The following is a 12,309-nucleotide window of genomic DNA, read 5'->3' as shown; positions in this document are numbered from 1 at the left end:
CCCACTTAGAGAAGTTCCTTTAGCATTTTCTGTAGAGCTGGTTTGGTGGTGCTGAATTCTCTTGGCTTTTGCTTGTCTGTAAAACTTTTGATTTCTCCGTCGAATCTGAATAAGATGCTGGCTGGGTAGAATAATCTTGGTTGTAGGTTCTTCCTTTGCATCACTTTCATTTCTTGCATCTTCTCAATCTTTGCCTCCATTGTTTTTCTGAGGTTCTGGATCATCTTCACTATCATTATTCTGAATTCTTTTTCTGGAAGTTTGCCTGTCTCCACTTCATTTAGTTGTTTTTCTTGGGTTTTGTCTTGTTCCTTCATCTGGTACATAGTCCTCTGCCTTTTCATTTTGTCTGTCTTTCTGTGAATGTGGTTTTCATTATACAGACTGCAGGAACATAGTTCTTCTTGCTTTTGCTGTCTGCTCTCTGGTGGATGAAGCTATCTAAAAAGTTTGTGCAAACTTCCGGATGGGAGGGACTGGTGGTGGGTAGAGCTGGGTATTGCTCTGGTGGGCAGAGCTCAGTAAAACTTTAATCTGCTTGTCTGCTGATGGGTGGCACTGAGTTCCCTCCCTGTTGGTTATTTGGTCTGAGGCGACCCAGCACTGGAGGCTACAGGCTCTTTGGTGAGGCTAATGGTGGACTCCAGGAGGGCTCACGCCAAGGAGTCCTTCCCAGAACTCCCATTGCCAGTGTCCTTGCCCCCACGGTGAGCCACAGCCACCCCCCACCTCTGCAGGAGACCCTCCAACACTAGCAGGTAGGCCTGGCTCAGTCTCCTGGGGGGGGGTTGCTGCTCCTTCCCCTGGGTCTCAATGCGCACACACTTTGTGTGTGCCCTCCAAGAGTGGAGTCTCTGTTTCCCCCAGTCCTGTTGAAGTCCTGCAATCAAATCCCACTAGCCTTCAAAGTCTGATTCTTTGGGAATTCCCCCTTCTGTTGCCAGGCCCCCAGGTTGGGAAGCCTGACGTGGGGCTCAGAACCTTCACTCCAGTGGGTGGACTTCTGTGGTATAATTGTTCTCCAGTTTGTGAGTCACCCACCCAGCGGTTATGGGGTTTGATTTTATTGTGATTGCACCACTCCTACCATCTCATTGAGACTTCTCCTTTGTCTTCGGATGTGGGGTAATTTTTTTGGTGAGTTCCAATGTCTTCCTGTCAATGATTGTTCATCAGTTTGTTGTGATTCCAGTGCTCTCACAAGAGGGAGTGAGTGCACGTCCTTCTACTCTGTCATTTTGAACCAATCAGTGCTTGGTCAAATTTAAATTGGTAAGCAAATTTGGGACATTAGTCATTGTGAAGGTTACCAAATCTATCCCATTCATTCTTCTTATGACAGAGCCTCTTGGCTGGTCTAAACTTGTCCTTCCCAGGCTGGTTCTGGGCCCAGTCCAGTGCCGCAGTCTCCTTTAGCTGGTAACCGATAATTTCTCCCCAATTTGAGTCTTCAGAATAATGAATTTTGTTATGGGATACAAGGAACATATGATTAAGTAATTATTTTCTTTTCTCTCTGAAGGATCATCATTAAAAAGTAAAGCTTTCCAGCCAATGGCATTGAAGCTGCCCGTACACAGCTCTAAGGGGCCCTTTGCCAGCTGGCCTCATTAAATCTCTGATGTGCTCTCTGAGTGTTGTTGTCATGGTGTGTTCACTCTTGGACACTTTTGCATTTCTGTCCCAGGGCTTTTAGGTTCACACCTTCGTGTTTCTCCCATCCTGGGCTTTAACTCTTTCTTAGGTAGAATTTTGCCTCATGTCTAATCCCACATTTATCAATTACTGTCTTAGAGAAAAAGAATATTTTCCACAATTGCTTTTTCTCTTTTTCTGAAAACTTAAGATCCTGATCCTTTCTCTCATCCCAGACCAAACTCTGAGAAGGAAACAGTTGTGTCTATAAAGCGACAGATTTTCCTTTTATACGCAGCACCCTCCCTCCCTGTTCTCCTGGGTAGTGCACTGTGGCTTAGCTATCATTACTCTGGGTGTCATATAAAGAAATTCATTCTGTGAAAAGCCTCAGATTTTAGAGAATGGAGAATCATAAAACTAAACCCTGTGGATAAAGCCTGTCTTCTGTGTTCTGTGTGACCAATGACAGCAGAAGACATTTGGGAACCCACAAGAAGAGGCAGAACATGGCAAAGAGTTTCTGACACATAAAGGTTCTTTAATAACTCTCTTATTTGAGTGGTTTTATCACTTAGAAAGGCAGAGGTTATCTGTTTTCTGGATTTGTGGTAAGTAAAAAGTTTTTATTCTGCATATGCCTATTACCAATTATGATTTTTGACAGGTTTTAAACATTATATTAAAATATTATTCTGTTACAAACGTTTGGTTTCATTCTTCCAATGAATGTGGTAATATACAGAACACTTAACTAATATACTGAGCACTAAAGAGTAAACAGCTCAGAAATATTCATAATTCTGGCTAGGAAAGACGTTTACTCCAACTGACACACAGAAAGCTTTCTTTAAAAAAAAAAAAAAAGTGCTGTCATGCTAGATCCACTTAGCTTATCCAATCAAACTCCTCAAGGTCAAAACTTTAGAAGGGACTAGAGTTTCAGGTCATACAGAAAAATCATCAGGGCTCCATATTCTCAAAAAGTTTTAAAAGTTTCAATTTAAAAAGTGACACATAACACACCACTGTAAAGCAATTATACTCCAATAAAGATGTTAAAAAAATAAAATAATAAAATAAAAAGTGACACATGGCAAAGAAATTTACACTGATATTGTACAAAAATGTAAAATGAAAACACAAATATTTTCACCTCCCCAGATCTTTAATAGCTACAGCCATTTGCTATTCTGGCTAAATTGCTGAAGATTGTGACTAATAAACCTTCCACAAAGAAACAATGATATTTAGTTCTGTCCTGCTCTTCCCATTGAGTCACCTGGCATGTAAGGGCATCCAGTAAATACCAATAAATACCAATTTTGCATAGTAGTTCAGAGAATGGGCTTTAGAGTCAGACAGTTCTGGATTTAAAACCTAATTCTACCACTCATTATATGTGGCCTTGGACACAGAAAACTTAACCTCCATGTGCCTGTTTCCATATCTGCAAAATCGGGATCCTAATACCAACCTCATAAGTTGCTGTTAGCTTTATATGTATATACTCACAAAGGAATATTACACAATGTCAAAGTAAGTGAATTACAGCCATATTCAATGAGATGAATGAATCTTGGCATTATAATGTTAAATGAAAAAGAAGTCCTAAAAGATAACATACAGCATGATTACCTTTTAATAAGTTTAAAAACAACTAAAATTCAAAATATTCTTTCTTACTAGAGGAAAGCAAGGAAATAAAGAACATGGGATTCAGGATCATGATTATCTTAGGTGTAAGGATGGCAGGGGATGGAATAGGGCTGGGAAAAACACATGATGAGGTGTACATCACCATCAAGATCCTGCCTGTTCTTTGCAGTAGGAAAGTCTCTATTTATTATCTTATTTTAAAAATAGCTAAATAAATAAGAGTCGGGCATAAATGTAGTGAGTTTAATGAATGGTGATACTGAAAACATAAACATGATTTGAAGAAATAAAAGAGCAAAAAGCATGTGATAATCTCTGGTACTTTTGAAAGAAAAATTCTATGATTATTTTCAGGCACTAAGATGCACATGGTAAATAATGAATTAGGGGTAGTGAATATTCCCTAGTGGCTACAAAGTATTTGTTAGCAAATGACTAGAACTCTTAGGAATTATTCAATGATTTGGAAGCCTAGAGATTTCTCTCTGTCTCTCTCTGTGTCTCTTTTAAATTTGTTACGAGGACCTAGCTGAAGGTAATGTTGATGACACTGTATAAGCCTAAAGCATAAAACTAGTGTCATTTGGCAGCACCCAATTATTATGTAACATCTTTGGGCTTATAATGTTGAGATTTCTATCCTTTATGAATGCACCATTACAAAAAGTAGAAATAATGATTTACATGTATGAACTCATAACCGCATAAGATAAATATTACCAGCATCCCATTTTATAGATGAAGAAACTGAGGCACCAGGGATCATACAAGAAATATGACCAAGGTCACACAACTGACTGGGGCCATTAACCAGTTCACTAAAGCTGCAATATAGATACTATAGAGAGAAAATAAATTACACAACATCTAGCCTACTGATGACTGGGATGTTTTATATGGTACCTGTTAAGTTCAAACAACACAGAGGGAAATATCTGAAGACTCCATCTCCCTGCAATGGGGGGTTAGAGTGAAACAAGCGGAGGTCAAGTAACAAATCATCTGGATGTTAGATTTTAGATAGTGAAACCCATTTGCCTTGGCAAGAGACTTTTTAACTTCTGGTTTTAACTTCAACTCAGTGGCAGACAAGGAGTTCAAGTAAAACAATGTGTAGATGTGTAATGCAGACAGTTTACTGAGAAGTACTGTGGTCTTACCTTGGAGGGGGCCTCCTCTTGGGTTATACAGGTGAGCAAAGGGGGCCTGTCTGTCTGGCAGAGGGAAGGTGAACTACATGTGACTACATTCTCTGATATGTAGATTGCTGGAAGACTGCAGAGCAGAATGTGAGATGACTAAAACCTGGTCCTAGAAGGCTTTGAGAAGAAATAGTTGCTTGGTCTCAAGAAGTTCTTTCCTTCTTGATTTTCCTCTTTCTCCTCTTTCAGACCTGTTAAGCCAGCAAATTCATGTTTGCAACCCCAAAGCCTTAGGCTGACACCAGCCAGAGTTCGAATAATCACTGCAGTTACAGGAGGGTTCAAGCAGTACAGGCCAGTGTGGCCAATGAGAACAAAGATTTCAACTTTAAACTGCTTTTGAATAGATATTGTGTAAACCATGGGAACAAACGAAGGGAACACTTCTTCTTCATGGACATACAACGAACATGTACACAGCCATGTGGCTAAGTTTGACATTTTTCTAGAGTGGAAAATGCCTCTAATGTAGGAAACACTTTTACTTTATTTCTTCCTTCCATAAATAGTTGATTCTTTCATGTGTAAAAATTATGTTTCCTTTTGTTAGCATTAATGGTCTTATCTTAAATCATGTGTTTTTATCATATCAATTTATGGAAGTATTTTTAGCCACATTATTTATAGAACATTTAGGTCTGCCTTTCAAAGTCCTCAGTAATCTTTAGTGTTTGCTGGTCTGCTTTTAATTTATCAAAGCCCTCCTTCAACAGGCATTGCACAAAACACACAAGCAGCAGAGATTTCCCCTATACAATGTGTATTTGATACGCTTAATGATCATCTTTATACACACACAGACGCTGGCATATAAGAAATGTGGAGGGTGCCTATAAATTCAAGGAAACATTTAAGAGCACAGTGATACATAGATACATGGGTATAATACTTTACGTACTTGATAAATATTTTATCCCTACCATAAAGAAAGCTTTTTATAAACTTTGATTGTTTTTTATTACCTTAAAGTATTGCAGTTGTTTCTCAGCATTCATTGTTCCTTCCTTTTCTTGTCTCAGACAGGAATTGAAGATGAAAAGCTCTGTATCTCTTAGCCACCCTTTCAGTTCTTTGATCCTGACCTCCAGCTGCCTTACCAGGCTTCCGCTTTCGGGAGAGAGCAGGTCACGTGCACCCGACCCACTGTGCCCTGCCATTGTGTCCTGGATCTTCTCTCCTAGGGTTTTCTAATGCATCAGATTAAAAACAAAAACAAAAACACCAACAGCAAAAAAACAAAAACATTGATTAGCGTAGGTACCAAATACGTATCACAGTTTGGCTGGTGACAAGAGCCACCTGGAAGGTGTCTGCTGCATCTCCCACCTCACAACTGACATTCAGTTCAGATTAGCTCAATGTTCCATTTAGGATTCGATTCTCGAGCCATGGATGTTGTTCTGACTACCACTAGAGGCTTACGAAGACGTCATTCACTTCTAATTTCCTCTAACAGAAAGGAGCTTTGACCCAAAAGTTCACCATGGTCACTGATAAAAACTCATTTCAATTCTCATGACAGGAGTTTACAGTAAAAATTCTCTGCAAAAAATTTTCAGGAGATAGAAGTTTGCGTTTAATCAATATACTAAAGAGGCCAAGAGTAGACTGTGCATGGAGAATTAAATTCCTTCTTTTTTCCTTTTTTTTTTTTTGTTTTTGTTTTGTGGGGTACAATTCCCTAAACCTTATGACACAGGACAGTAAGAAGGGATAGCCTCCTTGGTGCTGTTGATTTTACCTGACCTAGAAATTGTTCAACCCTTCAATTCTTCCCACTTTGCATTTGTGGATGCTAGACTTTCTAAAATATGTGTTAATATAAGCCCCAATCCACTATGCTAGAAGCCTGCTTAGATGAACCACTATGGCATGAAGGTACAGTCAGGAAAGGCTTTTTTTTTTTTTTTTTGGTGGAAAACACTCTGGAGAATCAGGACGAGTTAATCTATAATGATGAATTAAAGCTACAAAAATAGGCTTTAAAACACAAATAAAATTAAGTCAACAAACATTCATCTGCTGTGTAGTGTTCCGTAAATAGTATCTTTAGGAGAAAAATCGCCTTTCGTGGTAACACCCTTGTATTTTCATGGTGCAAATATTGATAATTTGAAGACTCTCAGTGGAATCCAGATTTAGCTATCGTTTTTATGCTGTAACAAAAGTAGCAGCAGGAGGTGAAATCAATGCCCTTGGAGGGTAGGGTCACAGAAAAGAATTTATTGCCACTTTTTTGTTCTGGAACAGTTTGCAATCATAAATTCTCCATAAACAGAATACTTCAGAGAATGGTCCATCTTCATAAATATACGACAGAGGACATCAATTTCATTTAATTCACAATTTGTGTCAGCACAGCAGATGCCAATGCCTGCCTCGATAGGGTTGTTTAATATGCAATTGAGACAGAGTAATATGCGGCACAGGGGACGAAATTTCACAGATTAAACTGTACGCACCACTGACATTTCATTCTAATGTATTTCCATTCCACACTGTTCACCTTAGATGAAAGTAATATTAGAACCCATATCCCTCTATTTTACTATTGTTAGAAGTTAAAATCCTTGTCTTTAAATTTTTTTCATGCCAATTAAAATGTAATCATGCCAATTAAAGCAGTATGCCTGGTGGTGGTAGTGTAGCACAGGTTTTGTTAAAATCTTCCCAGCACCCTTCTCTCCCCAGAAATCATTACAAAACTCTGCGTACTGCATTCGAATGATATTTCTGTTAAAATGACAACCATTTTTAAGGTATCTGGCTCATAAAGGATAGCTAAATATTCTGTTTCTTTTTTTAATGTTATCTTGATTTAAAATTTTTGTTTAGGGAGCTATATACATGACATGCTTCAAACAATTTTCCAAAAAGATTATTGTTAATTATTTATCAAATTAGAAATAGATATGTGAAAATACAGCATAAGCAGACTATTGCTTTATCTATCAAGCATATAAAGTTGCTGCTCTCATCTATTTAGTAAACAGTCTTTTAAAATGTCAGACACTAACCGCATTTCTCCTGAATGAGATCAATGAATTCTGTAGAATTTAGTAGGTTCTGATTTAAATCACCATATTATAAAATGAAAGCCATTAATTACTATTGAAAAGTAATGTAACAATAGGTCAGAGTAAAAACTTTTAACGTTTTAAGTTACTTTGCACGATTGCAGAGTGTGGTGAATTTAAATGAGAAAGCAAGGATTTAAACTTGCAGTTTTTTAATCACCTAGATTAAGCATGGCATAAACTGAACACTGGCATTCCTCCAAGTCATCAAGGTACATGGAGAGCTTTTTATTCAAAATATTTTTGGAGTATTATTTCTTTAAAAATTAAAAGGCAGGAAAGGGAAGGCATGCAAAATCATGCTCCATAACTGACACCACCCATACTTAGCTGTTATAATTAATCATTTAAGTAATTGACAAATTTAGCTTACCCTTGATTTGAAGTGAAGGCAATTTAGGAGAGAAGTTGATGAAAAAATACAGTTTAACCTCTCTCTCTCAGCTGTCTTCCTACAAAAGGACAGTACTGTCTCCTGCACAGTGCCATCCTGGTCTCTGGGTAACAGAATCTCTATATTGCCTTTTTGCCAGATTCTTGCATCTCAGTCTTTGGCTGAGACCCAGTCCATCATTGCGTGAAATGAATTACATGAAATTTTTTTTTTTTTTTGGCTTTTGTTAAAAGTGAGCTGGAAATTGAGGCACAAAACAGAGGCTGATTTAATTCTGCAATTCAGATTTGGGTCAAGTTTGCATCCTTGTTTTTGTGGCTTTAGTGTGACTTGAAAGCTATAGTGACAACTCCACTTTTCATCTGAAGGGTACAGTAAATAGTTAAACAGTGGATGTCTCTAACATGTACCTTCAGAATAAATTCTATTAACATTCATTCAAGCATGACAGTCAGTGTATATCAGGATATACTGTATTATAGTTGACTTGGTGCATGCCCATAATACATGGCAAATTTTACTTACTTTTTTACGTATTAAAGAACCAAAATTATTAAAAATCTGAGAGAAGACAAGTTCAGAGTAAAAAAAAAAAAAAAAATCAACAGAAAACGAAAAGCTGTGTTTTTCCCCCATAATAGCATGAATAGCTTGTTTGAAATGTAGGTAGTGAATTGAAAGAGAGAGATATTTGTGCCTCAAATTAGAAATCAGACAGGGTGCTTCACAAAAAATGTACACATAACCTACAAACAGTAATAAAAATGCAAATACCCCAAGCAGTTCCCATTTTTCATTAATTGAATCCACTTTTTCAAGGAGATCATTTGGTAGTAAAACGCCACCTTTCTTCAAAGCTTCAACCTTACTAAGCAGCTCCGTCTTTTTCAGGTCCCTGATGGACATTTCCACACTGTATCGCTAAAACGGGAAGAGAAAAAAAGATACCATTAGGGAAAGAGGTGTTCTTAGAAAATCTTTGAGCACAGAGTTAGTGAGGCTCATGGGTGTTAAAAGTTTGTGTTTCCAATAAAATTAATGGGGAGGCTAAACTAAGAAACTTGAGTAGTTGAGAAAAATTGCTGAAAACAGTTCAAAATATACAAATTTCTCACATATACACAAACATCCAAGGTATTCCATTTAGTAGACTACGATTTATGTCTTTCCTAACTAAAGTTTGTACACACATTTGATCTTTATCTTAAAATACTCCAAATAGGAACATACCTGGTCTAGAGGGATTTAATATCAAAATTAGTTTTGGCCAACATTTGGCTCCAGAGTACTGCCCATCACTCATCTCTGCCTCCCAAAGGACTAGTCTCAGAGTGGTACAAATAAAATGATCCCTAAAAAGTGTGTAACTTCCTCCTTATTCTATAAGTCCCCTAAATTCTGATAACTTTTTTTTTTTCATTTTTCTTTTACTTAAAAATTCTGTGTGGGCTTGGAGAAGAGGTACATATAGAGAGGAGAAAACAAAAAGCAAAAGAACAGTGTTTTGAGAATGGTTACAAATCTACACTTCTTTATTGATTGCTGTAAAATGTCCCAAACATCACGATTACAGAACTCTCTTCCCGCAATATACATTGTATTCTAACAAACTGCCAAGTGGGTGTCTCCTAAAGGATGTTTTGCTGGTGATAATAAGTGCTATTTAATGTGACAGTTAACTAGGGTGATTCTCTTCAAATAACTCTATTTGGATAACTTCATAGTTAGAAAATCCTATATTATAGGACAACTATAATTGACTATGGATGCATTTTTTAAATATGCACCTAAAAACAACTCTGAATAGAAAAACTGGATTCTGGTTAGAGTATTAAACATATTTTACAACTTTAGCACATTTCCAAATGTATATTGGCAATCCCTAAACTTCCTTCTTCAATGCATAAAAGTTAGGTTACTGGGGTCCTTGGTAATAATACACCATTGTCCTAACAGAGCTAAGATGAGCACCTTACCAGATCTAATAAGAAATGCTTTTGTCTGGGCAAAGTAGGAAATCAGCACATTCAAAACATGCCCAAGCACTTGGGTGATTTTATTCAACTTGAAAACATGATACTGTGTAAGATCCCAAACTAAAATACAATTGGAAGCAGCTTAAAGGAAAAGAAGGTGTAAAATCCCTGTTTCGGTTAATAGGTCCTCAGCATTTTCCTGCAAATGTTTGCATACTTTTAGTTTCATATTTTAATCTTTCATTTACACTAAACATGCACATCATTTGTATTATGTAAACTTCTCCAAATGTTAGTCATTTGTGGATCACAGAACAAAATGTTTTAAATGAGGTGATTTAAAGCATTTCGTAGTATTAATGAATGTTGATCAGGGTGTCAGAGTATCCAAAATTACATGAATATGCATAACGAAAAGAATCAAGGGTTGCTTTAGAGCTCTTCCAGAATTTGGCCTGTGATACATGGGAATTCTGATTGTATTTTCTAATGGCAGGCAATTACCAAGACCACATTACTACAACACTTATAAAACACACTGTCCACTCGAGTTTTCTGGACTCAACACTCAACAAGTATTCTAGAAACCTAAATAGTGTTTTATTTATCAGAGTAATGATTGGGAGGACAGGGCAATCTGCTTTATGTAAGCAGAGTCCCATCTAAAGATGATATGGCTGACAAAGATTTACATAATTAATTTGGTAAGACTTCTTTGACATAATATTGGGGGAACTAGCATTTCAAGCAAGCAGAAGAATCCTATTCAAATCTTTTGCCTATGCCATGTGCATTAATTGACAGAGGGAGTCCTCCAGTTGTGCCACCCGGGATCAGCCTCGACCAGTTACCACTTCCACTTGTAACAAGCTCACCTCCTCTCGTTACCCCAACTTTGAACAGCTCCTCCCCAGCAGATCAGTCAAGAAAGACAACAGTTTAGATGTGTCCCATAAACATCATAGTCTTGTAATAATAAAAATATAAAAAACAATTAATTTAATTTTAGACATAATAAAATAATTTCTCTATGAAATCTAGTACCGGTAGTCACTGCAAGAGCTATTATAAAAGGTTATTACATTTAAAAACTTGTCTTTAAGTATGCTCTCTGTCTTTGTCACCATGTAACCTACTGTATAAACAGACTGATGAAAGATGTGATTGATGGACAATGCCTTCAAACTATAAAAGCTAAGAGAATACAGCTAATTGTTAGATGCATTGGTATGTGCGTGAGAGGTAATAGAATGTCATGTAATTTAAGATGAAAATATTTATTTTAATGTTTGAAGCACTCTGAAGGTTGAATCTGATATAATTTAGGGCCTCAACTGTATATGTCATCATGCCAGAGGGTTATATTTTTGTTGATGTTAGTATGTTTTCGCTTTTCTCTCTCCAACATTTTCAGAAGCATTAGAGAGGGACAATCAACTGTCAGCTCTATTAGTTCTCGGTCATTCTATCAAGTAGGGCTACTTTAGCCTGTGGTGAGAAAATAATTTAGTCTTCATATTCATTCTGTCCACAGCAGTAAGCGAGCAGAGGTTGCCCCATTGTGCCCTGTAGTCTAGGGATGTTATGATATAGACTACTCTTCAATAGTCAAAAATGAGATTAACAAAGTTAAAGTCAGATGGCTTTTCTTGAGTGCTAAGGTAAATAAGCATCCAGTATCTAATTTCCCCACAGCACCTGCGGTGGGCCTGTATAGTCAAAAATAAAATATATTCTATTGAAAGGGCGTATTTACATTATTAAGTGTATTTGCTTGGCCAATTCAATTTTGACTAATGAAGCCTCCTAATAGATATGTGAATGATCTAAATTAAAGACACAGGTCACTCCTATTCTAAATGCCACTCCTGTGTGTATATAGAGATATATAAAGAAACCTTTAAAAACCGAATTAAAAATAACCACAAACACTAGCTCATTTTTAAAGCTAAGAATTAAAGAAGTTGTTAGAAAATTCTTATTCAGTGCTTCCTTTTTAAAAGCACAAATACTAAAATTGAATTATAAAACAAAGTCAGCCAAAACAGGACTTCTGAAGTAAATAAAATTAGAAATGCATGAAGACTTGATTGAGATAACTTTTTTGACAGTTATGCTAAAGGGATTTTTCCCCCCAAACCTTTTTTTTTCCTTTTTTTTTTTTTTTGTTAAAAATCACACCGAAAATTCTGCCCAAATGGAGACTGGAACAATGCCTTGAAACAGTGTTAATTGTCACCATGGAAACCAGAAGAATAAGCCATTTTGAAACTGGTATAGAAGGCACACATTGAGCAACTCAAGCATTTTTCTGCCTCCCTCAATGTTAAAGAACAAGATGCCTTGTCACTGTGAGGTCAGAGAAA

At 36.9% G+C, this 12,309-nt stretch overlaps 1 protein-coding gene across 1 annotated transcript in view; it reads right to left on the bottom strand.

Moving 5' to 3' along the window:
• AKAP6 (A-kinase anchoring protein 6) overlaps positions 1–12,309 on the bottom strand; it is a 569,716-nt gene that overhangs the window by 79,846 nt on the left and 477,561 nt on the right. The window contains exons 14-15 of the mRNA XM_024742005.1: positions 8,742–8,888; positions 5,459–5,683 (exon numbers count right to left, since the gene is read on the bottom strand). Of these exons, the coding sequence (XP_024597773.1) occupies positions 5,459–5,683; positions 8,742–8,888 (372 nt within the window). The remainder of the gene's footprint in view (positions 1–5,458; positions 5,684–8,741; positions 8,889–12,309) is intronic.

This window comes from Neophocaena asiaeorientalis, unplaced genomic scaffold, assembly GCF_003031525.2.
Source record: "Neophocaena asiaeorientalis asiaeorientalis breed wild unplaced genomic scaffold, Neophocaena_asiaeorientalis_V1.1 scaffold83, whole genome shotgun sequence".
Lineage (NCBI taxonomy): Eukaryota > Metazoa > Chordata > Mammalia > Artiodactyla > Phocoenidae > Neophocaena > Neophocaena asiaeorientalis.
Note: the sequence above shows the minus strand (reverse complement) of the source record. Positions and strands in the feature narration are given on the sequence as shown.